Genomic DNA, 21,255 nt, shown 5'->3' with positions numbered 1-21,255 from the left:
AAACCTCCACAGCTCAGGCAGGTGTGCATTGAATGTGATTTCAGTGGCAATGTCCAGCCCTACAGCAATAGTACTCTCTACATTTCATAACCGCATCATTCTCACCAATCACCTACCTGATTAACCCTGGCATACCCCAACAAACCTGTCTGAGGGACCTCAGCAGCATCATGCATCCCTCCATCCCAACCGTCACTCTCTTGTAGATTCCCCCTCTGGTTTGTTCACCAACTCTCGTTCTCCTTATTTTCGATGATTGCCCTAGAGGAGGAAAAGGCATTAGTTTCCTTTGGGACAACAACCCCCTGTTCCCAGTTTCAGGCAAATGGGTTCAACTCCTGCTTTTTGTTTCTTGTGATGGGCCTGTAGAAGGTCATAATTTTATGTTTTCCCCTCCATCTGCCTATCTAACTTTCCTTCTATCCATCTCTTTCTCCCTCAAACTCTTCCATCCGTCCACATTGTCCTTCTTTATTCTCTATTTTCCCTTTTCTGTCTCTCAAGCTCTTACGTTTCCAGACACTCTCAACTTCTTCTGTCTCTGGCATTCTCTCATTCACTCACTTGCTCACACTCCATAGCTGCCATACATTGACAGATCCACCGTATCAGTTACAGATTTCATTAATTTTCAAAATGGTTACTTTCAAATATAAACAGAGCAATAAAAGTATATTCATCTGCATTTAAACATGATCTCACTCATAACAACTATAAATCTCACACTGAGAATCTCCTCAAAGACAGCTCATTATCCTAGTATGTCACTTTCAGCCTGTCATTTGCTATCTCCCGGGTGGCCACAGTTAACTTTCCTCCCATACATGTTTACATTTTTAATGAGACAGTGTAGCGAGTATTTTTCTTTCAGTCTAAAAGAGTGCAGGGAGCTTTACTCTGTGTCTAACCCCATGCTGTCCCTGTCCTGGCAGTACTTGATGGATACAGTGTAGAGAGAGCTTTACTCTATGTCTAACCCAGTGCTATCCCTGTCCTGAGAGTGTTTGGTGGGTTGTGGTTTCATCATGCTCTGTTGAACATGTGGTATTCTATGGAGCTTCAAAACTCACTTTGAAAAGTCTACTTTCATTAGCAACAGTTGTGAATTCCAAATAAGATTGCCCACACCCATTTCACAGAATTCAACTCCATTTAACAATTACACCAGTAATAAAATCCCATGGATAAAACCCATCCCCTTCACTCCCACTGTACACAATCCCAATGGACACAAACTCCTTCCCATTCATTCTCGCTCTACACATTCCCACCGGACACAAGCCCATTCCCACTGTATACAATCCCAATGGACACAAGCCCTTTCCCATTCATTCCTACTGTACACATTCCCATTTGAGACAGACCCCTTTCCATTCGCTCCCACTGAACTGTTTGCCAGTGCTTCTGTAGTTCTGTGTAATCTGTTCATTTACTACTTTGTGCATTTCTATTGAAAAATGAAATTAGTCAATGAGTAAGTTGTCTTTTTTTTATTTGATTGATACAGAAGGCTGAATCGAAGCTAATCCACCAATGATGATTGAAGTCTGCTTCTGTTAGAGGAATCCACTCCAGCTCTATGTGCAGGAATATCGAATCAACCGAGAATGGTGCCTTGACAGGAATTATCTGACCTCATTGGATTTTCTGATATGTAGTTTGTTGAAGATTTTGAAATATTCCTTTACCAATCAATTCTCTGTGACCTTGATGCATGTTATTCCCCGTTCTCTTTGATTCAAAATTTCCCAGAACAATTCACAGAAACATTCGGTTTGGAATTTGGGAATTGGAGAGTGGACTCTATTTCTCTGACAGACAGATTTGATGTGCAGTCCAATCAGCACAGATCGATTTTTCTACGAGGTGCAGGGGGTGAGAGTTTGCAGAGTCTTCTCTTTAACCACCTCATTCGCACAAAAACGGAAACTACCGGGAAAAATAAGGAACAGGAATTACAGAGTTTACAATAACACTGTGAAAATCAAACTAGGTATATTAATGCTATGTTTACATTCCATGCACCCCACTTTATTCCATAGAATTAGGAACCCGAAAACACTGGGCCTCTCAATGTTGCTCGATTGGTCAATTAAGTAAAGTTTCCGTAGAATATAACTGTATCCACACATGTTCACCCAACACACTCTTTTAAACATGATCAGCAAATATCACCAACAGCACAGAATTCCCTCACAAATGACCTTCCGATAGCACGCACTCTCTCAGTGCTGACCCTTCGACAGTACAGCACTGCCTTAGTACTGACCGTCCAACAATGCAGCACTCCCTGCATATAGACCATCTGACAGTGCGGCACGCCCTGAGTACAGACCCTTCAACAGTGCAGTGCTCCATCAGTCATGACCCTCCAATAGTGCGGCACTCCCTCAGTACTCACCCTCTGACAGTGCAGCACCCCCTCAGTATTGACCCCCAACAATGCAGCACTCTCTCAACACTGACCCTCCGACAGTGCAGCACGCCCTCAACACTGACTCTGCGACAATGCAGGATGCCCTCAACACTGACCCTGCGACAACGCAGGACGCCCTCAACACCGGTCCTCTGACAGTGCAGCACTCCCTCAGTCCTGACTGTCTGACAGTGCGGCACTCCCTGAGTACAGACCCTCCAACAGTGCAGCACTCCCTCAGTACTGACCCTCCGACAGTGCAGCACTCCCTCAGTACTGACCCTCTGACAGTGCGGCACTCCCTGAGTACAGACCCTCCAACAGTGCAGCACTCCCTCAGTACTGACCCTCCGACAGAGCAGCACTCCCTCAGTACTGACCCTCTGACAATGCTGCCCTCCCTCAGTACTGACCCTCTGACAGTGGGGCACTCCCTCAGTACTGACCCTCTGACAGTGCAGCACTGCCTCAGCACTGACCCTCTGACAGTGGGGCACTCCCTCCGTACTGACCCTCTGACAGTGTAGCACTCCCTCAGCACTGACCCTCTGACAGTGCGGCACTCCCTCAGCACTGACCATCCGACAGTGCAGCACTCCCTCAGCACTGACCCTCTGACAGTGTGGCACTCCCTCAGTACTGACCCTCTGACAGTACGGCACTCCCTCAGCACTGACCCTCTGACAGTGCAGCACTCCCTCAGCACTGACCCTCTGACAGTGCGTGTTCTGGCTGTTCTATCAGCAATGATTAAGTGCAGAGTTCTGGATTTTAGTGGTTTGTGGTTTGGAATCCAGCATCTCCTATAATGCGAGTGACTAAGCTAAGCAATGCCTAACCTGGCGTGGTCCTTCGCTCGCACCAAGCTGATGCTCTCAGCTCCAAGCTTGGGCTGGAATATGTTGATCACATTGTTGTTCCACAGAAACTTCACTTTGGTAACATCACCCACATTCAGTTCTGCATCAATGAGCGCCCAGTATGTTTCACCTGGACGAAGTTTCGTTCTAGAAAAAAGCAAAATATTGCTGACTCAAACCTGTGCTGTATTTCCTGCTCAGTGTCGCATTTACAGATTGGGGGTTGGGGATTGTTCTGTCCTTCAAATGGGTTCCTGCATGAAGCAGCTCTCCCATCACTGAGCATTGAAAGTGGGTTTGACCCAATGCACTGAATATCCCCTCATAAGGAATTGTACTGAGGTATTCTATCACTTAATAAAAGTTACAAATATATTAACAAGCGATACTTTGATAAAGGAATGAGTGTGATAATTTCATAGGCTTGACACAAGACCCTCCCAACATGAGTTAGATGTGTTTGAACTGGGGTATACTGCCTGTAAAATACAACACTTGTGCAAAGCCCCCCATCCTCATACCCACCCGAAGCTGGTCCACTGTCATCGGTAGCCACCAGTTTTCAATAAATCATAACTTGCCAAATGAGTTTGTTACCATACCAACTGCCTGCTTTGCCATGATAAGGGTGGTCTAGGCAGGAATGGGAAGCTCAGTTTTTTAAACCCTAACTGAACAAAAGGCAGAAAGGAATTGCAGGAGGAACTCAACAACCTTCAGGAGTGAACCTTGAACTTACTGGGGATAACTACGTGGGGGTATGATCAATAAGTTTTCAGATAACAGGAAAATTGATGGTGTGGTAAATAGTGAGGAGGAAAGTCTCAGACTACAGGACAATATCATTGGGCTGGTCAGACAGCTGAGAGAGTGATGAATGGAATTTAATCTTGAAAAGAGTGTGATGATTCTTTTTGGGAGGATAAGCAAGGCAGGGGAGTACATGTTGAATGGTAGGACCCTAGGAAGTACAGAGGATCAGAGGAACCTTGGGTTTGCATGTCCATAGATCCTTGAAGGTAACAGGTTAGGCAGATAAGGTGGCTAAGACAGCATACGTGATATTTGCCTTCATTAGCCCAGACATTGAATACAAGAGCAAGGAGATTATGACAGAGCTTTATATAACGTCAGCTGGAGTAGTGTGTGCAGTTCTGGTTTCCACACTAAAGGGTTGCACTTCGGCGGGTGCAGAGGAAATTCACCCAGGATGTTGCCTGGGCTGGAACAATTCAGCTGTGAGGAGAGACCCGATAGATTGGGGCTGTTTTTCTTAGAGCAGAGTAGGCTGAGGGGGGATCTGATTGAGGTGAATAAAATTCTGAGGGTTACAGATAGATAGAGATTAACTTTTCCCTCCAGTAGAGGATCACTAACCAGGGGACATAGTTTTAAAGTAAGGAGCAGGTGGTTTCAGGTGGATTTGAATAAATATATCAGGAACTCACAGACTTAAAGAAGGTGGCAGAGGCAGGAACCTGTAAATATTTGATGAGGATTTAGATGAGCATATGAAACATTACACATACAAGGCTTTTGGGTTGAGTGCTGGAAAATGGGATTAGAACAGATGCTTATTTGATGACTGGAGTGGACATGATGGGCCGAAGGGTCCTTTTCCATGCTGTAAAAACTCCATGAGGCCAATATACCTCTCTTCAAACTTTCCAATCTGCCCTCCAAAACCAGTTTCCCCATAGCACCCCCCCGATCCTCACCCCTGTTCCGTATCTTCCTGATCCCTCCCCACCCTAATAGCTTATAACTGATCACTCTCTGCACAGCGTAAAGCCTTGGCAGTGCCCAACACCCAGTTCTGGAGCTACTGGGTTTCCTAGAGCTGCCAATCACTCTGGGCTTGGGGGGGATCACTTCTCCCAAGACCACAGAATGGGATCTCTCAGCCACCGAACCTCTTTGCCTAAGCAGTGTGAGTCCCTCCTTCTTAAAATCCAGGTCTATGATGATCCAATAGATATGTTGAAGACACTGGCACTTACTTTGTGATTTGATGCTGTCGAGTGTTCCCTTTGGATCCATACAAAGCAACATGCAAAATCCCATAAACAGAGTGAGAGCCTGAGAGTGTCACAGACACATTGTAACGCCAAACTGAGAGGTGAGGAGAACACAGAAAGGGGTTACAGAGTCAGGCACAATTATAGAACCCAGTGTGACTGTAATGTTGGGATAGTTGTATAGGATTTACACATTGAGGCCCAGGACTGTATGAAGTCTAACAGATCTATTTAAAGGTTTGAATGAGTGAAGGTGAGGTAAGAGTGAGCGAGGGAGAGGTCTGAAGGGGCATAATGTTTGGGAAGCACGAGATTGGATGGAATGAAGGTTGAAGGAATGAGGATAATGGTTGAGGGAGCGAAGTGAGGTTTGGTGGAATGAGGTTGATGGTTGAGGCAGCAAGGGGAAGGTTTGAAGGAGTAAGGTGAAGTTTGAGGGAGCAAGGTGAGGTTTGAGGGAGTAAGGTGAGATCTGAGGGAACAAGATGAGGTTTGAGGAAGTAAGGTGAGGTTTGAGGGAGTAGGGTGAGGTTTGAGGGAGTGAAATGACCTTTCGGAAAGTGAGTGTGAGATTGGAGGGATTGAGGGTTAAGGGAGTAGGACCAACGGTTGAAGAAGTTAGTGTGGGGTTTGAAGCAGAAGGTGTGAGGGGGTTGAGGAAGAAAGGATTGACAGAGTGAGTGTGAATGCTGATGAAGTGAGTGTGAAGACTGAGTGAGTGAGTTCAGGGATCAAGTTTGAACATTAAGTGAGTGTGAGGGCTGAAGTGTGTATGAGAGGTTTGAGGGAGCATGACGTTGTGAGTGTGAGGGCTGAGGAAGTGAGGGTTGAGCCAGTGTGGGGGCTGAAGGAATGAGGATCAAGGTAGTATTGGTGCTGAGGGAGTGTGGGTCTGGTGACTGCGAGGGTGGAGGGAGTGAGAGTCAGGGTAGTGTGAGGGCTAAGTGTCACGTGCGTTCCATTAATTTTGCATGAGAGGGATGAGGTGGGAGTGTGGGCACGTTATTTGCTGCTGGGAAACTCTGGAGGAGGGGGCGCAGGGAACGCTGTGGAGGGCTAACAAACTGCTCCTGGGTCAGGCTGACATTCACCTCCATAGGGGCTGGAGTCTCCTGTTTGAAGGTAGAAGGTCTGATGTAGTAGGCCAGGTGCTGGGCGATATGGTCCAATCTTGTATCCCATTGTTGGACAGCCGTCAGCTGGACACGCAAAGCACTTCTCCTGGAGTACACACAGTAAATCTGCAAGTTCACATCACCACGTACATGGGTGGTCAGCTTCACTCTCAAAAGTACAGGAACTGGTGCAGAGAACGATCCCAAAGACATGTGACAAAAGACCCTGATGTTGCAGGCCTTGTATCTGCAATCGGGGGAATCTGTCAGACTCCACACAGCCCAGAGTTCAATATCAAACTGCCTGACACCCCAACAGAGAGTATCAGAAAAGCCTTGGGTCTAAATGCCCTTGGGTGGGGGCAAGTGGAGTTCTCAAGTAATTAATTACCCTAATTTGAGATAATCCATTTTCCAGGATTGGTTTTGTGAATCCCCTGTATGATATCGAAAGAGGCCATTCTCCCACCCCACCCATCCAGTGAGTACTTCTCCAAAGTAGGAATGGAAGGCAGGTGAAGAGTTGTTGGAGGATAAGTGAGAAATACATTAGTGCTTTAGACTGGGGCCTCGGGAAGTATCAGATAGCTCACTGGCACCACCTAATGGTAGCAAAGAACCTTTCAGTCAGACTCATTCCACTTGCTGGGAATACAGCCTCAGAGCTTAAGTGATCAATGTGGAATGCTGGAACAATTGGCATAGTTGGTTCATCCTGAAAGGAATCTTTGCACGTCTTCCCTTCATGTTTTTCAGATTGGGAGACTACGTTCGGTAACTCAGTCATCTCCTTTTCTCACGGATGCTCAGTGAAACTGCACTCAAAGGAGAGACTGTGCAAACTGTTAGCAACTATCCAGCTCAACAGACCGGCACACTTACTGCAAAAATGCCCAAAACCTCATCTCCAACCCTTCAGCAGATGACTCAGCCTCCCTTGGAGACAGTGTACAGTAGCCATTGTCCCCATCTCACTCCTAGGGCAGGTAAAGCATGGAGTTAGATACAGAGTAAAGCTTCTCTACTCTCTTAAGCTGAAACTAAAATTTCCTCTACGCTTCCACATCAAACTCTCCTAGAACAGGTATAGCACAGGATTAGATACAGACTAAAACTTCCTCTATTCCTTTAAATTGAAATTAAAGCATCTACTACTCTTTTAAACTGAAAGTAAAGCTCTCTCTAATCTTTGAAACTGAAATAAAAGTCTGTATTCTTTTAAACTGAAATTAAAGCTTCCTCAATGCTTTTAAACTCTCAACATTGTAGCTATCAAGCACTCCAGGACAGGTACAGCACAGATTTAGATACAGAGTAAAGCTCCCTCTACTCTTATATACGAAGAGTAAAGCTCCCTCTAAACTGAATCCATTAAACACCCCCAGGTCAGGGACAGCACAGAGCTAGATGCAGGGGAAGAGACCCATTAGTCTTTTAAACTGAAAGCAAAAGCATCTCTCTATTCTTTTCACTGAAAGTAAAGCTCCTTCCACACTATACCCATCAAACATTCCCGGGAAAGGGAAAGCATGGGTTAGATACAGAGTAAAGCTTCCTCTACTATCTTAAATGGAAAGAAACAAAATACACTGTCCCCATCAAACGCTTCCTGGACAGGTACAGCATGTAGAAAAGTAGAGTGTAGGAACAGGAGCAGGCCATTCAGCCCTTCAAGCCTGCTCTGCCATTCAATATGATCATGCTGATCATTCAACTGTCCCCACTTTCTCCCCATACCCTTTGATCCCTTTAGCCCTAAGTACTATATCGAACTCCTTCTTGAACTCATCCAACATTTTGACTTCAACTGCTTTCTGTGGCAGAGAATTCCACAGACTCATCACTTTCAGGGTGAAGAAATGCCTTATCTCAGTCCTAAATGGCCTATACCATATCCTAAAACTATGACTCCTGGTTCTGGACTCCCCTGTCATTGAGAACATCATTCCCGAGTTTATCCTGCCTAGTCCTGTTAGAATTTTATAGGTTTCTATGAGATATCCATTCATTCTCCTAAACTCCAGTGAATATAATCCTAAGTGATCTCTTCAGTGTCTCTTCATACCTCAGTTCTGCCATCCCAGGAATCAGTCTGGTAAACCTTTGTTGCACTCCCTCCATAGGCAGAACATTGTTCTTCAGATAAGGAAAGCAAAGTTGCATAGAATACTCCAAGTTAGTCTCACTAAGACCCTGTATAATTGCAGCAAGACATCCTTGCTCCTGTACTCGAATCCTCTTGCTATAAGGTCAACATATCATTTGCCTTCTTCACCACCTATTGCACCCGTATGCTTACTTTCAGTAAAAACCAAAATCAAAATCTGCGGATGCTGTAAATCAGGAACAAAAACAGAAGTTGCCAGAAAAGCTCAGAAGGTCTAGCAGCATCTGTGAAGAAAAAAATCAGCATTAACGGTTTGGGTCTGGTGACTCTTGCTCAGTTCTGAGGAAGTGTCACCGGACCCGAAATGTTAACTCTGATTTTTCTTCACAGATGCTGGCAGACCTTCTGAGCTTTTCCAGCGACTTCAGTTTTTGTCGCTTACTTTCAGGGACTGGTTTACAAGGACACCCAGGTTCTGTTGCAGACCATCCAGCTTTTCCAATCTGTTTCCATTCAGATAATAATCTGCCAGAGTTAGATACTGAGTAAAGCTTCCTGTTTCTGATTATTTAGGGGCTTTTTCTTTTATCAGGGCTCATTTACAATGAATTGTTTAGTTTGGCGTCCTCTATGTTGTCTATGAGCAGCTGCCCACATCTGATCTTACTGAGTGGTCTTCTGTATGTAAGCACTGCTGTGCTGGTTCTGTGTTTGATGTTGAAGGGTTCTCTATCGTTCCCTGCTATTTAGTTTGATTGGTAAATGCTGCGAGGGGTATAGATGAGTGGAGTGCACTCCTTCTCACATACTTACTGCCTGAAACTCTTTCTCACTGCCACAGGGAAAGGCCAAAAAACCATCAGGCGACAAAACACTCTCCGAAAAATATTGAACTGCACGGAAGTGGTTGCAAGAAATGAAGTTCTTTGTACCTGAAAAAGCAAATCATTTATAATTCATAATTAATAACACATAATGAATTCTCTGAAACTTTGATGGACCTGGAGGCTGGTCTGATTTGGATCTTTTGAACAAGGAGATCTTTTGAACAATCAGCTCTGTCTTTGTCCTTTCAATGTGTGGGTGTTGAATATTTTCATAGTTCAAGAGCGATTTGAATGAGGAAACTCTCATCTTCTGCAACATTCTGTCACGACTGCCCCAGGTGCTGGTTCTGTGATCTCAGGGGAAATGATAGCACATGGAGTGACATTCCCTTGCTAAGAGGCAGATCAAACTTGTTTTAAATCGTCATTCACAGGGCGTGAGTATGGCTGCATTTATTACCCATCCTGACTGCCTCACTCAACCATTTCAGATGGCAGTTAAGAATCAGCCACATTGTTGTTTGCCTGGAGTCATATCAATGCCAGACTGGGAAAGGATGGCAGATTTCCTTTCCTGAAGGGTATCATGAATTCTTAAGACTATAGTTTTATTCCAAATTAGCCTTAACTTAAATTTTTCCTGGTGCTCTTTTGAGATTTGAACTTTTGCCTGGATTACGAATCCGGTCCTCTGGGTTACCAGTGAACTAAAATAACCTCCATGCCACCAGTTGCTACAGAAACGAAGAGATTAAAAGAATGCTGTTATGCTTGTGTTCTCCTGCTCTTTTGGAAGGCAGGGTGAGGAGCTGGTGGGATAAATAATCTGACAGGTTACAACATGAATTCTCTATCATTAACCAGACCATCTGTTTCTCAGACAATAGGTATTTGTCCTACACACCAGAAAGGGATATGGGTCCCTCAAGTGAAAAGATGGGAGACGGGGGATTGTGGAGTCAGGAATTGGATGAGATATTTACTCAGCACTCCTGATACTCTCTGTGTATTAGGACTGTTCACAAGTGGGATTGCAACACAAACCTCCTGATTTTGAGCAAGGAGTGTCTGCACTTAAGCAACAGGGTTAACCTAGACAGAAAAGGATGAGATCCCACATTCTCTCATCATAACACCAGCATTTTAAACAATTCCATTCTGCACTACAGCCTGGATACAATGGGTTGAATGACCTCCTTCTGTGCTATGATGTATTCATGATTCTCAGCTCCTGCAGTAACATCTTACAGGTATTACTCCATTAATTAGGCCACATTTGGAATACTGCGTGCTATTCTGCTATAGGAAAGACGTTGTTAAACTTGAAAGGGTCCAGAAAAATTTGCAGGGATGTTGCTGGGATTGGAGCGTTTGAGTTATAGGGAGAAGCTAAATAGGTGGGGGAGGTGTCGGAGGCTGAGGGATGACATTATAGAGGTTTATAGAGGGGCATGAATAGGATGAATAGCCAAGGTCTTTTTTCCCAGGGTAGGGGAGTCCAAAACTAGAGGGCATCGGTTTAAGGTGAGAGGGGAAAGATTTAAAAGGGATCTAAGAGGCAACATTTTCACGCAGAGGGCAGTGCATATTTGGAATGAGCTGCCAGCGGAAGTGGTGGAGGCTGGTACTATTACAACATTTAAAAGGCATCTGGATGTGTATATGAATGGGAAAAGCTTAGAGGGATATGGGCCAAATGCTGGCAAATGGGAATTGATTAAGTATGGATATCTGGTTGGCATGGACGAGATGGACTAGAGGGTCTGTTTCCGTGCTGTACAATCTATGACTCTATGATAAAGGGACGTGTAATGATATTAGCAGAGAGCTGGGAGAGCTGCCCAAGGATTGAACACCCCTTACTCGTACCTATGCATTGCTCGGTGTTCCCAGCAGCAGTGTCTGTCTGAGGAACAGTGCCATCATCCGGTACTCACCTTGCCAGATCCCATCAATGTCCAGGATGGTTGAAAGGATATTCTTGCTGCAGCCTGGCATGTTCTCACCACCATTTGGGTAGAAATCCACGTGCCCACAAGCTTGAAACATCCCGAATGCTGTGGCAGAAGACAGCTAATCAGAGTGATCCACAGGATTCCACTCACTCATACTATCACAGATGAAGCAACAAAATAGTGTGAAGAGCATGTTAAACAGCAGAAACAGTAAACTACAAACCAACAACTGACTGATCAGAACACAACTCTGTAATCCTGCCAAATCCAGTCATAAATGGTTGGACACAATTTAAACTGGAAGAGAAAGCTCCACTAATATCCCCATCCTCGATGATAGGGGAGCCAGTACATCCATGTAAAAGACAAGCCTGAGCCATTGCAACTTTAGCCAGAAGTGCCAAGTGGATGATCTATCTCAACTCCCTCCTGAGGTTCCCCCGGCTCATGGTTTCCAACCAATTAGATTTACTCTGCATGATGGCAAGAAATGCCTGTCCTACCCCACCCCCGTGTCTGTGTTTCTCAATAGAATATTTGAGAGATGGCACTTACCAATACTGGGAAATTGGGATGAACCATCTGTGTGAATCACATCAACAAACAATGCATCAGTGGGATCCAGTCGGACTTCAGGTGGAGTGTTCTGGAAATATGGCTCAACTGGATCAAGCCCTGTGGGATAAATCTGGGATTGTTTGAACTGGTTTTCAATATATTTGTTAGATTATTTATAGGATTCATAAAGAACAGGGTTAATTCCAGGTTGCTAAATCAGCCTCTTCTCATTGACCCCATCAACCAGCATTCCAATTTATCAATTCCATCCCATTTCACTCACAAGTGCCCCTCTAAGCCCCTCACCATCCTGACTTGGAAATATATTGCCATTCCTTCAGTGTGCCTGGGTCAAAATCCTGGAACTCCCTCCTTTATAGCATTGTGAGTGTGCCTACAACAAATGGACTGCAGCAGTTCAAGAAGACAGCTTATCACCACCCTCTCAAGGGCGATAAATGATTGTTTAGCCAGTGACACCCATGTCCCATGAACAAATGAGAAAAAAAAACAAGCTTACATCGAATAACAGCCCGACAAATAAACGCATTTCTATTAATTCCCATTATGTAATGGCCAAATGTGCTAAAGCCTTTCTCTTCAACACCCATTCCATGGAATTGCATTTGTTCAACCCCTTCTCTCTGACTGTCATTCAGTTTGTGTTAGTTTGAGACTTGAGGGTGGAATGAATTACCTGTAATCCGAGAAATCCCTGGAGTCCGCTTGCCTGCTTCCCCAGCTGCGTGTGCCCCTAGACTGTGTCCAACCAGGTACACATCAGACACAGTGTAATTATAGTAACTCTGAGGCAGATAAAGAAGAGGCAGAATGTTAAATCCACAGATATTTGAAGTAAATTTCAGTATTTTATCAAATCCCTGCATGAACGCTCTTAGTACATCCCAATAATATGTTCCAATATTCGGACAGTAGGAATGGTATCCAGTCCAGGGATAAAGTCTGACAGAGGCCACATTGTATCTGGCCGCTGTCCCTTCACCTCTTTATCTAACCACTTCCTGTCTGGCCCCAGAATACCTGACTTCAGGTAATGACACAGTGATAATGCCACTGGACTAGCAATCCAGAGGCTTATGCTCTGGGGAATAAGTTCATACCCCACCAGGGTAACTGGTGGAATGTAAGTGCAGTGAATAAGTTGATAAATAAACCAAGCAGTAGGAATGATCACCATGAAAACCATCATCAATAGTTCTGAAAACCCATCTCCTTCACTAACACCCTTTAGAGAAGGAAATCAGCCATAATTACCTAGTCTTGTAACTCCGGGCCCACAGCAATGTGGTGAACTACTAACTGCCCTCTGAAATGGCCTGGCAGGGGCAATTAGGGATGGGTAACAAATGTTGCCATTGCCACCAACACCCACATCCTGTGACTAAAGAAAATGATTCCCACCAATATTTTATACACTTCTCTATAGATTCACTGCTTCTGTTACATTATATACCTATTCTATGGCTACCATCTGATCTATAGGGTGATTAGTCCTTACTCTATAGGGTATTTTTCCTGCAATAGGGTGTCTGCATCGGTCTATAGGGGTTTTGGTTGTAGTTGTTCACTGACCTTCAGAGCATCCAGAAAGTATGCGGTTTCTGCTCCCACAACCCGGATGTTTTGAGCAGCCTGGCTGTAGGAACATTGTGAACCCCCTCTCCAATCAACGCAGATACAGTTTACATCATCCACATGCAGAATCATCTTAAAGAGCAGAAAACAGAATCTGACATGAATTTGATGATCTCACCAATCCTCAGGAACCCACCCTGCAGGCACCGTTGAATGACATGGAATGTATAGCAAATACAAAGGCCATTTCACTCATTCAACACCACGTTGGTGCTTACTCTCCATAGAAAACTACACCCCACCCTAACTACCTCCTCCCAGTGTGGATTGCCAACTCTCAATGAATGTAGTCCTGGAGGTTTCATCATATGACCTTGGTCAACCATGGCCCCACTCAAATAAGTTGCCTTTTACTGCACCTCCGGTATTACACTATCAATATAGAAAAATATTGAAAAAGAATGAATAAAAAATCACACAATCGATTTTAACACCCAGTGATGTTGTATCCTGATGTTCACTGTCTATTCCCTGAAATCCAAAAGCAGTCTTGGAGAGTTGCCAGCCCTATTTCCCATTCCCCGTCCCTCTGCTCACTTCAGAAAGTCACCAGGTTTCTACACTGAAACCAGTTCACCCCTTACACACCTCCCCAGTCCACAGCATGGACACTTCTGCAGTTTTCACCTTGCAGATACCACCAGCTCTCACACCTTGCACAGTTCTACAGTTCAAACCTTGCACACTTCTCCAGCTCACAACTTGCACACTTCCTTATCTTATATATTAAATAAAAAGAAAGGAGGAGAACACGTCCCCATCTACATCAACAGAGCTGTAGTTGAGAGAGTGAAGAGCATCAAGTTCTTCGGAGTGACGATAACCGACGACCTGACTTGGATTTCCCACATAGATGCGACAGTCCAGAAGGCACAACAATGCCTCTTCTTCCTCAGGCTGCTCAGGAAATTTGACACGTCCATAAAGTCCCTCAACAACCTTTACAGATGTACCATTGAAAGCATACTGTCCTAGTGCATAATGGCCTGGTATGGCAACTGCTCTGCTCAGGACCGTAAGAAACTACAGAAGGTGGTGTGCACATCCCAGATCATCATGGAAGACAACCTTTCATCCATGGACTCTAATAACATGGCCCCCTGCCGTGGAAAGGTGGCCAACATGTTCAAAGACCCATCGCACCCTGGTAACGATCTCCTGCAACCTCTTCCGTCAGGCAGAAGATACAGAAGCCTGAACACACACACAAGCAGGTTCAGGAACAGTTTCTTTCAGGCTGTCATCAGACTGTTGAATAGTCTCTAGCCTCAAATAATGAAACCTGCAATGTAACCTGTATGGCTCTATGTCTTTTTGATCTGTACATCCTTTGCTTGCTGTGACCCGGCTGCACTGCTCATAAACAAAGCTTTTCACTATATTTCAGTACACGTGACAATAAAATCAATCAACCAAAAAAAAAATCAAAAAGGCCCTGGCTGTCACCTTGCACAATGCCCCAACTCACACCTTGCATGCTTCCTCAACACACACCTTGCACCCCAGCTCACACCTTGCACATTTCCCCAGCTCCTATGTACGTATCACTCGCAATGTACATATCATTATGTACATTTCCTCAGCTCACATGTACATATGACCAGCTCTCACCTTGCAGATTTCCCCAGCTCACACATTGTACATATCACCAGCTCTCACCTTGCATAGATTTACAGCCCAGCTGATATCTCCATTTTCCAGGTATCCATGAGTGATGAACACTGATTTCTGATCAAGGCTAAAGTTTGAAACAACTATTGTCTCAGGACTTGTTCCACTAATTTCCTAAACAAATAACAAGAAACAGGTTGAGATTCAGGTCAGAAGTGATTCCCCCTTAAATGTTTGCTAATGTGGTCAAAACTGTCACAAACACGTGATTTGATTTTCTTGACCCTGATTGGGTGGTCAGTACCAGAGGGACCATGCTCTCTGTATGACCAAGAGAAAGGTTTTCTGTAAAGATTTGATGTTCACAAGATCATGGAGTTTCCAGAATTTGATCTGACTTTTAATCTGTCATCTTCTAAAAGTGTGGGAGCAGGTAGATTCATCAGCCAAGCAGATTGAAGAATCCAGCCGGAAGTACAAAATAGGAATTATAACTCACTTTCTAAGGATATACAGAAAGATCCAGACAGATATGGGATTATGAAAAAGCTGATAAAAAAACAAGCTTTAAAATATTAAATATAATTAATTTCATCATTTTAAAAGCCAAAGTCTTTTTTTAAAATTTATTTATGGGATATGAGCTTTGCTGGCTGGCAGCATTTATTATCCATCCCTAGTTGCCCTTGAGGAGATGCTGGTGAGCTGCCTTCTTGAACGGCTGCTACCAAGCATCAGTGGAGGGAATAAATGTAATGCCAATCAAGTGGGCTGCTTTGCCTTGGCTGGTGACAATCTTCTTGAATGTTGTTGGAGCTGCACCCATCAGGGCAAGTGGGGAGTACCCTGTAGATGGTGGATAGGCTTTTGGGGAGTCAGGAGGTGACTTACTTGCTGCAGTATTTCTCACCTCTGACCTGCTCTTGTAGTCACTGTATTTTATGGTGAGTCCAGTTGAGTTTCTGGTCAATGGCAATCCCCAAGATGTTGATAGAGGGGAATTCAGCAATGGTAATGCCATTGAAGGTCAAGGGGAGTGGTTAGATTGTCTTTTATTGGAAATGGTCATTGCTGAATTGTTCTCTTACTATTTTTCCTGCTTTTGCTGAATTTGTTCAGTGTTTAGTCCCTATTGTTCTCTGTATTTTTCACCATTGTCTTCAGTTGGGGACTGTGTATAGAAACTGCACAAATTCAATGAGTTGAAGTATTCACCAACCGATCTGGCTTCATCATGGTAAGTGTATCTCTCTCTCCTCGGCCAAAGGCTACCACAATCCCAAGGTTACTCTGAAAAGGGAGAATGATGGAAGTCTTTTCTGTCACTGCATGTTGCCCATTATTTCTCATTGTGTTCTGTCTTCATGAAGGATTTTATTAAACTGGAGAGGGTTCAGAAAAGATTTACCAGGACGTTGACATGAATGGAGGGTTTGAGTTATAAAAATAGGCTGGACTTTTTTCAGTGGAGTATCCTTAAGGAGTGGCCTTATAGAAGTTAATAAAATCAGGAGGGGAATTGATAAGGTGAATGGCAGGTGTCTTTTCCCTAAGAAGGGGAAGTTCAAAACTAGGGGCATATTTTTAAGCTGAGAGGAGAAAGATTTAAAAATGACATGAGGGGCAAGTTGTTTTTTACACAGAGGGTGGTTAGTGTGCGGAACGAACTGCCAGAGGAAACGCAGGTACAGTTATAATGTTTAAAAGATGTTTTGATAAGTACACAAATAGGAAAGGTTTGGAGAGATATGGGCCAAATGCAGGCAAGTGGGACAGTTTTGCTTGGGGACATGGGTCAACATGGACTAGTTGGACTGAAGGGTCTGTTCCCATGCTGTATGATTCTATGAGCTATGAGCCTGGCATTTGTGTGGCGCGAATGTCATTAGGCACTTTTCAGCTCCAGCCTCAAAGTATTGTCAAGGTCTTGCTGCATTTGAACGTGAACTGCTTCAATTTCTGAGAAGTTGCGAACAGCGCTGAACATTGTGCAATCATCGACGAACATCTCCACTTCTGACCTGTTGATTTAAATGTTACCCTTAGGGAATGAGACTCATACTTGTATACTTATTTTTGAGGGTCAGAGAGGATGTCCAGCAGTAAAGTTGACTTAGAATGTTACTAAAATTCCCATCATACCTAACTGAACAGGTTTCACCTTCTTAGTGTTTTTTTTTAACAGGGCAAATATGACAAAGCTGCAGGATGTGTTAAAAGGGCAGTCTCCAAGAGCACAGGATAAGATATCACTTAGCAACATCCAGGTTTTTGTTTTTAACTGCATATGTGCAGGTGCTAGAATTTGCTGTTACACTTACACAGTGGTGATGGTGAAAACTGACATTACCCTTGGGAATTCCACGCTAGGATCTCACAGTGCTTGAGTCAGTAAATCTGTGTAAACGCCTCAAACTAGTGCCTCTATGTTAATCTCACAGTTACCACAGCAACCAGGACTGGGGGCAGAGGGTGGATTTATATTGGATTATATCACAAATCTGCATTAATCAGTGACATTCCTCTTAGATTCATAGAGTTATATAGCACAGAAGCAGATCCCTCAGCACAGACCAGATATCCTAATCCGACCTAGTCCCATTTGTCAGCATTTGGCCTAAAACCCTCTAAACCCTTCCTATTCATGTACCCACTCAGAAGTCTTTTAAACGTTGTAATTGCACCAGCCTCCATTTCTTCTGACAGCTCATTCCATACATGCACTACTCTCTCTGTGTAAAAGTTCCCCTTGGTTCTCTTTTAAATCTTTCCCGCCTCACCTTAAATCTACACCGTCTAGTTTTGGACTCCCCCACCCTGGGGAAAAGGCCTTGCCTATTTACCTTATCCATGGCCCTCATGATTTTATAAACATCTATAAGGTGACCCCCTCAGCCTCCGACGGCTCCAGGGAAAAAATGCCCCAGTCTATTCAGCATCTCCCTGCAGCTCTAACCCTCCAATTTTGTGGTACTGGTGACTACCTGTGAGAATGTTCTCAGCGTCTCTACCTGATAATTGTCTGGGTTCTGCCTGGTGTACAGCAGGAAACGTGTGTTGATCTTTTCTGGGCTCCAAGGGACTTTGGCAGCAGGCCTCTCCTTTGTCCCAGTCCATGGGTATCCACTTGGGAAGCAGCCAAGTCTATCAAAGCAAATGCCCTCCGCTTCAATGAATGCGGCATTAAGAGGTAAAGAAAAACAGAGTCAGTGAGAAGTCCAGCACAATACACAAGCTGATCCAAACCCTCACAACCATAGGACGGCACGGTGGCTCAGTGGTTAGCACTGCTGCCTCACAGTGCGAGGGACGCGGGTTAGATCCCACCCTCGGGTGACTGTCTGTGTGGAGTTTGCACATTCTCCCTGTGTCTGTGTGGGTTTCCTCTGGGTGCTCCAGTTTCGTCCCACAGTCTGAAGCTGTGCAGGTTAGGGTGGATTGGCCAGGCTAAATTTCCCGTAGTGTCCAGGTATGTGCAGGCCTGGTGGGTTAGCCATGGGAAATGCAGGGTTACGGGGATGAGGTACACAGATGGGTCTGGGTAAAATGCTCTTTCGAGGGTTGTTGTGGACTTGATGGGCCTAATGGCCTGCTTCCACACTAGGGATTCTATGAACCAGTCACCATGCAGTACACGTGATATGGTGCAAACTGAAGGTACAGTCTGCAGTATACCTACAGTCTGTGTAACATGGTACAGTTCTAGATTTAGTCAAATGGTATATTTAAGGAATTTCCTATGACAGTTTACTGTATCAGACTGTGCAATCCCATAACAACAACCCATATTGATTTAGTACCTTAATATCATAAGATATTACAAGGCTCATCACATTTGACAACAGATATTTAATGTCGTGAAATAATACAGATAACCAAAAGCTTAATAGAACTTGCAGATTCAATGTATCAGCCTGCGTTATCCTCTATCACATTGGGTGTTTCCTCATTTCAGTCTGTTGCAGAGCGATGGGTGACAACTCTAAATGTGTATTTCCTGCAAAAGTTTGATAGGGACAGTGTAGAGAAGCTTTACTCTGTATTAACCCTGTGCTGTCCCTGTTCCGGGAGTGTTTGATGGGGATGGTGGTGATGGAACTTTATTGCTGTTTCCTTTCAGTTTTAAAAGAGCAGAGGGAGCTTTAGTCTGCACCGAACCCTGTGCTGTCCCTGTTCCGGGAGTGTTTGATGGGGATGGTGTCAAGGGGACATTACTTTCCATTTACTTCTACTTTAAAAGAGTAGAGGTAGCTTTAATTTCAGTAAACAGAGTAATGGGAGCTGTATCTAATCCCATGCTGTACCCCATGCATTTTACTTTTATGATCTCCCATTCCAATTTGCCCTGAAACCTCTGATTGTTGAATCGTTGATAGCCTAGACAACATCCATTTACCTATTTTAAAGTACATGAGGGTGCTGGTTGATTTATACAGGGTTTGAGTCATTTTCAAAGACACTTTCCTGATTAATTCATTTTCCCAAATTGCCATAACGGTATTCAAGTTTTCCGCAGTGTAGTGAGTACTCCAGGAACAACAACTCTTGGCTGGTCCCACTCCTGCGCTTCACCTTGAGCATTCCCACTGAACCAATCGCTCTCTTGTTTCCTTACCATTAACCTGGATGAGAAGGAGACTGACGGCAAGCAGGAGCCTCAGCATCTGAAAGAGAAGTGAAGCTGCTGGGGTCATCACAGTATCAACCAGCAAAGAGGCCTTCAACACCTGGAGTAAACACATGAAACTACCATCGTCTTATATTAGCTTCAGTCATATCAGTGTGCAGACTGTGAACAAAGAGTCTATTGAACAGGACCACATTTGCTCACTTTAATTGTTACATCTTCAAACCTGAGACTGTGATACTCACTGAGCCTTATCACTCTCCCAGATTATTATTGAGCTCTTGATAAGGTATGATTCCCTCCCAAGCTGCAGCTCCTCGGGCCTTCTCTTCTCCTCATGTGTTCCACCAACTCTCCTCTGCATCTCCAAAAATCTTGGCCATGATTACTTTTGGCTCCTTACCTTACCAAGCCTTGAGGATCTTAAAGCTGGAACAGTCCCTCTCTCCTCACCTTCTTCACTGTCCTCCCTCTCCCATCACATGCCTTTCTACTCACCCTTGTCCTTCTCACTCCCACCTCCACATGCTCTCTATCCTTACCTTCCACACTCCTTATCTCCTTCACTCTTTACTTTGTTCAATCCTTATATTTTCCATCCTTATCTTTCTCTCTCCTCACCTCCCTTTCTCCTCAGCCTCATCCTGCTCACCTACTCACTCCTCACATCCCTCTTCACCTCCCTCACATTTCACTCCCCCTCCTCACCTCCCTCACTGCTCACAAACTCCTCCTCGTTACCTCCCTCGTTCCTCAATCCCTCCTTCTCATTATCTCCTCCACACATTACTCCCTTCTCCTCACCCTCTTCACTCCTCTCTCGCTCTGTCTTGTTACCTCCTGCATTCCTCAGCTCTGTCCCTCTTCATGCCTCTCTTTCCTCACCTCCCTCACAGGGCATTTTTCACACTCTCTCCTAGAAACATAAAATTAGAAAGCACTTTTGAAGATGTCAATGGAAAGGGCTAATACCTAAGCTTGCAGCTCCCTGCTCCTTATTTCTTAATTTGCCGTCTCTCACCTTCACATCAAGTGAAGGAATCTCACAATCATACAGCACAGAACGAGGCTATTTGGTCCGTCATGCCTGCCCCAGGTCTATCAAAATAGACCCAGTCTCCTGATTTGCCATTGCCCAGAAAATATGTTTTAATTGAATCTGCTTCTACCACCTTTTCAGGCAGTGCAGTCCAGGTCACTATTGTTATGTATTTTTACTCTCTTCACCTCGCTGGTTCTTGTGTTATTGGACAGATGTTGCCAGATTTTCCTTTGGTGCCACTCTAATGATCAACCCTGAGTATTTCCCCTGCTCCCCGTGTTTTTGAATCATAAGTTAAGGTGAAATTTGTTCCAGGTAAGAAGTTAAGCATTAAATAGAGTGACTCACCTTCCCCAAGACCATGACACAAGTGCACCGTCTGGAGTTCACTGGGGTTCTCTCTCTTATATATATGCTCCTAGAGCTCTCAATATTTCAAAACATCGAATTTAAGTGTGGGAAG

At 44.4% G+C, this 21,255-nt stretch overlaps 1 protein-coding gene across 1 annotated transcript; it reads right to left on the bottom strand.

Moving 5' to 3' along the window:
* Window positions 1–1,475: 1,475 nt before the first annotated feature.
* Window positions 1,476–21,228, bottom strand: LOC109923690 (pancreatic lipase-related protein 2-like). Its single transcript, XM_048609078.1, has 13 exons — window positions 21,141–21,228; window positions 19,739–19,787; window positions 18,135–18,289; window positions 15,172–15,297; window positions 13,450–13,584; window positions 12,554–12,662; window positions 11,854–11,973; window positions 11,281–11,400; window positions 9,330–9,448; window positions 6,386–6,515; window positions 5,277–5,388; window positions 3,256–3,423; window positions 1,476–1,929 (listed from the first exon to the last, which is right to left on the bottom strand). The coding sequence occupies exons 1-13, from the start codon at window positions 21,153–21,155 to the stop codon at window positions 1,860–1,862; spliced, it is 1,428 nt and encodes a 475-aa protein (XP_048465035.1). The 5' UTR covers window positions 21,156–21,228; the 3' UTR covers window positions 1,476–1,859.
* Between the last annotated feature and the right edge of the window lie 27 nt (window positions 21,229–21,255).

The sequence above is a fragment of the Rhincodon typus genome, chromosome 20 (genome assembly GCF_021869965.1).
Source record: "Rhincodon typus isolate 14 chromosome 20, sRhiTyp1.1, whole genome shotgun sequence".
Classification (NCBI taxonomy): Eukaryota; Metazoa; Chordata; class Chondrichthyes; order Orectolobiformes; family Rhincodontidae; genus Rhincodon; species Rhincodon typus.
The sequence above is the reverse complement of the archived record's forward strand: the minus strand, read 5'-3'. Positions and strand labels throughout refer to the sequence as shown.

What these genes read in the sequence shown, in the direction of transcription:
- LOC109923690 (XM_048609078.1), bottom strand. An exon ending in AGAACCCAGACAATTATCAG is followed by an intron (nt 15,298 to 18,134) that starts GTAGAGACGCTG and finishes TTATTTGTTTAG; the next exon opens with GAAATTAGTGGAACAAGTCC. An exon ending in GTGAGAAAGAGTTTCAGGCA is followed by an intron (nt 6,516 to 9,329) that starts GTAAGTATGTGA and finishes TGTGTACTCCAG; the next exon opens with GAGAAGTGCTTTGCGTGTCC.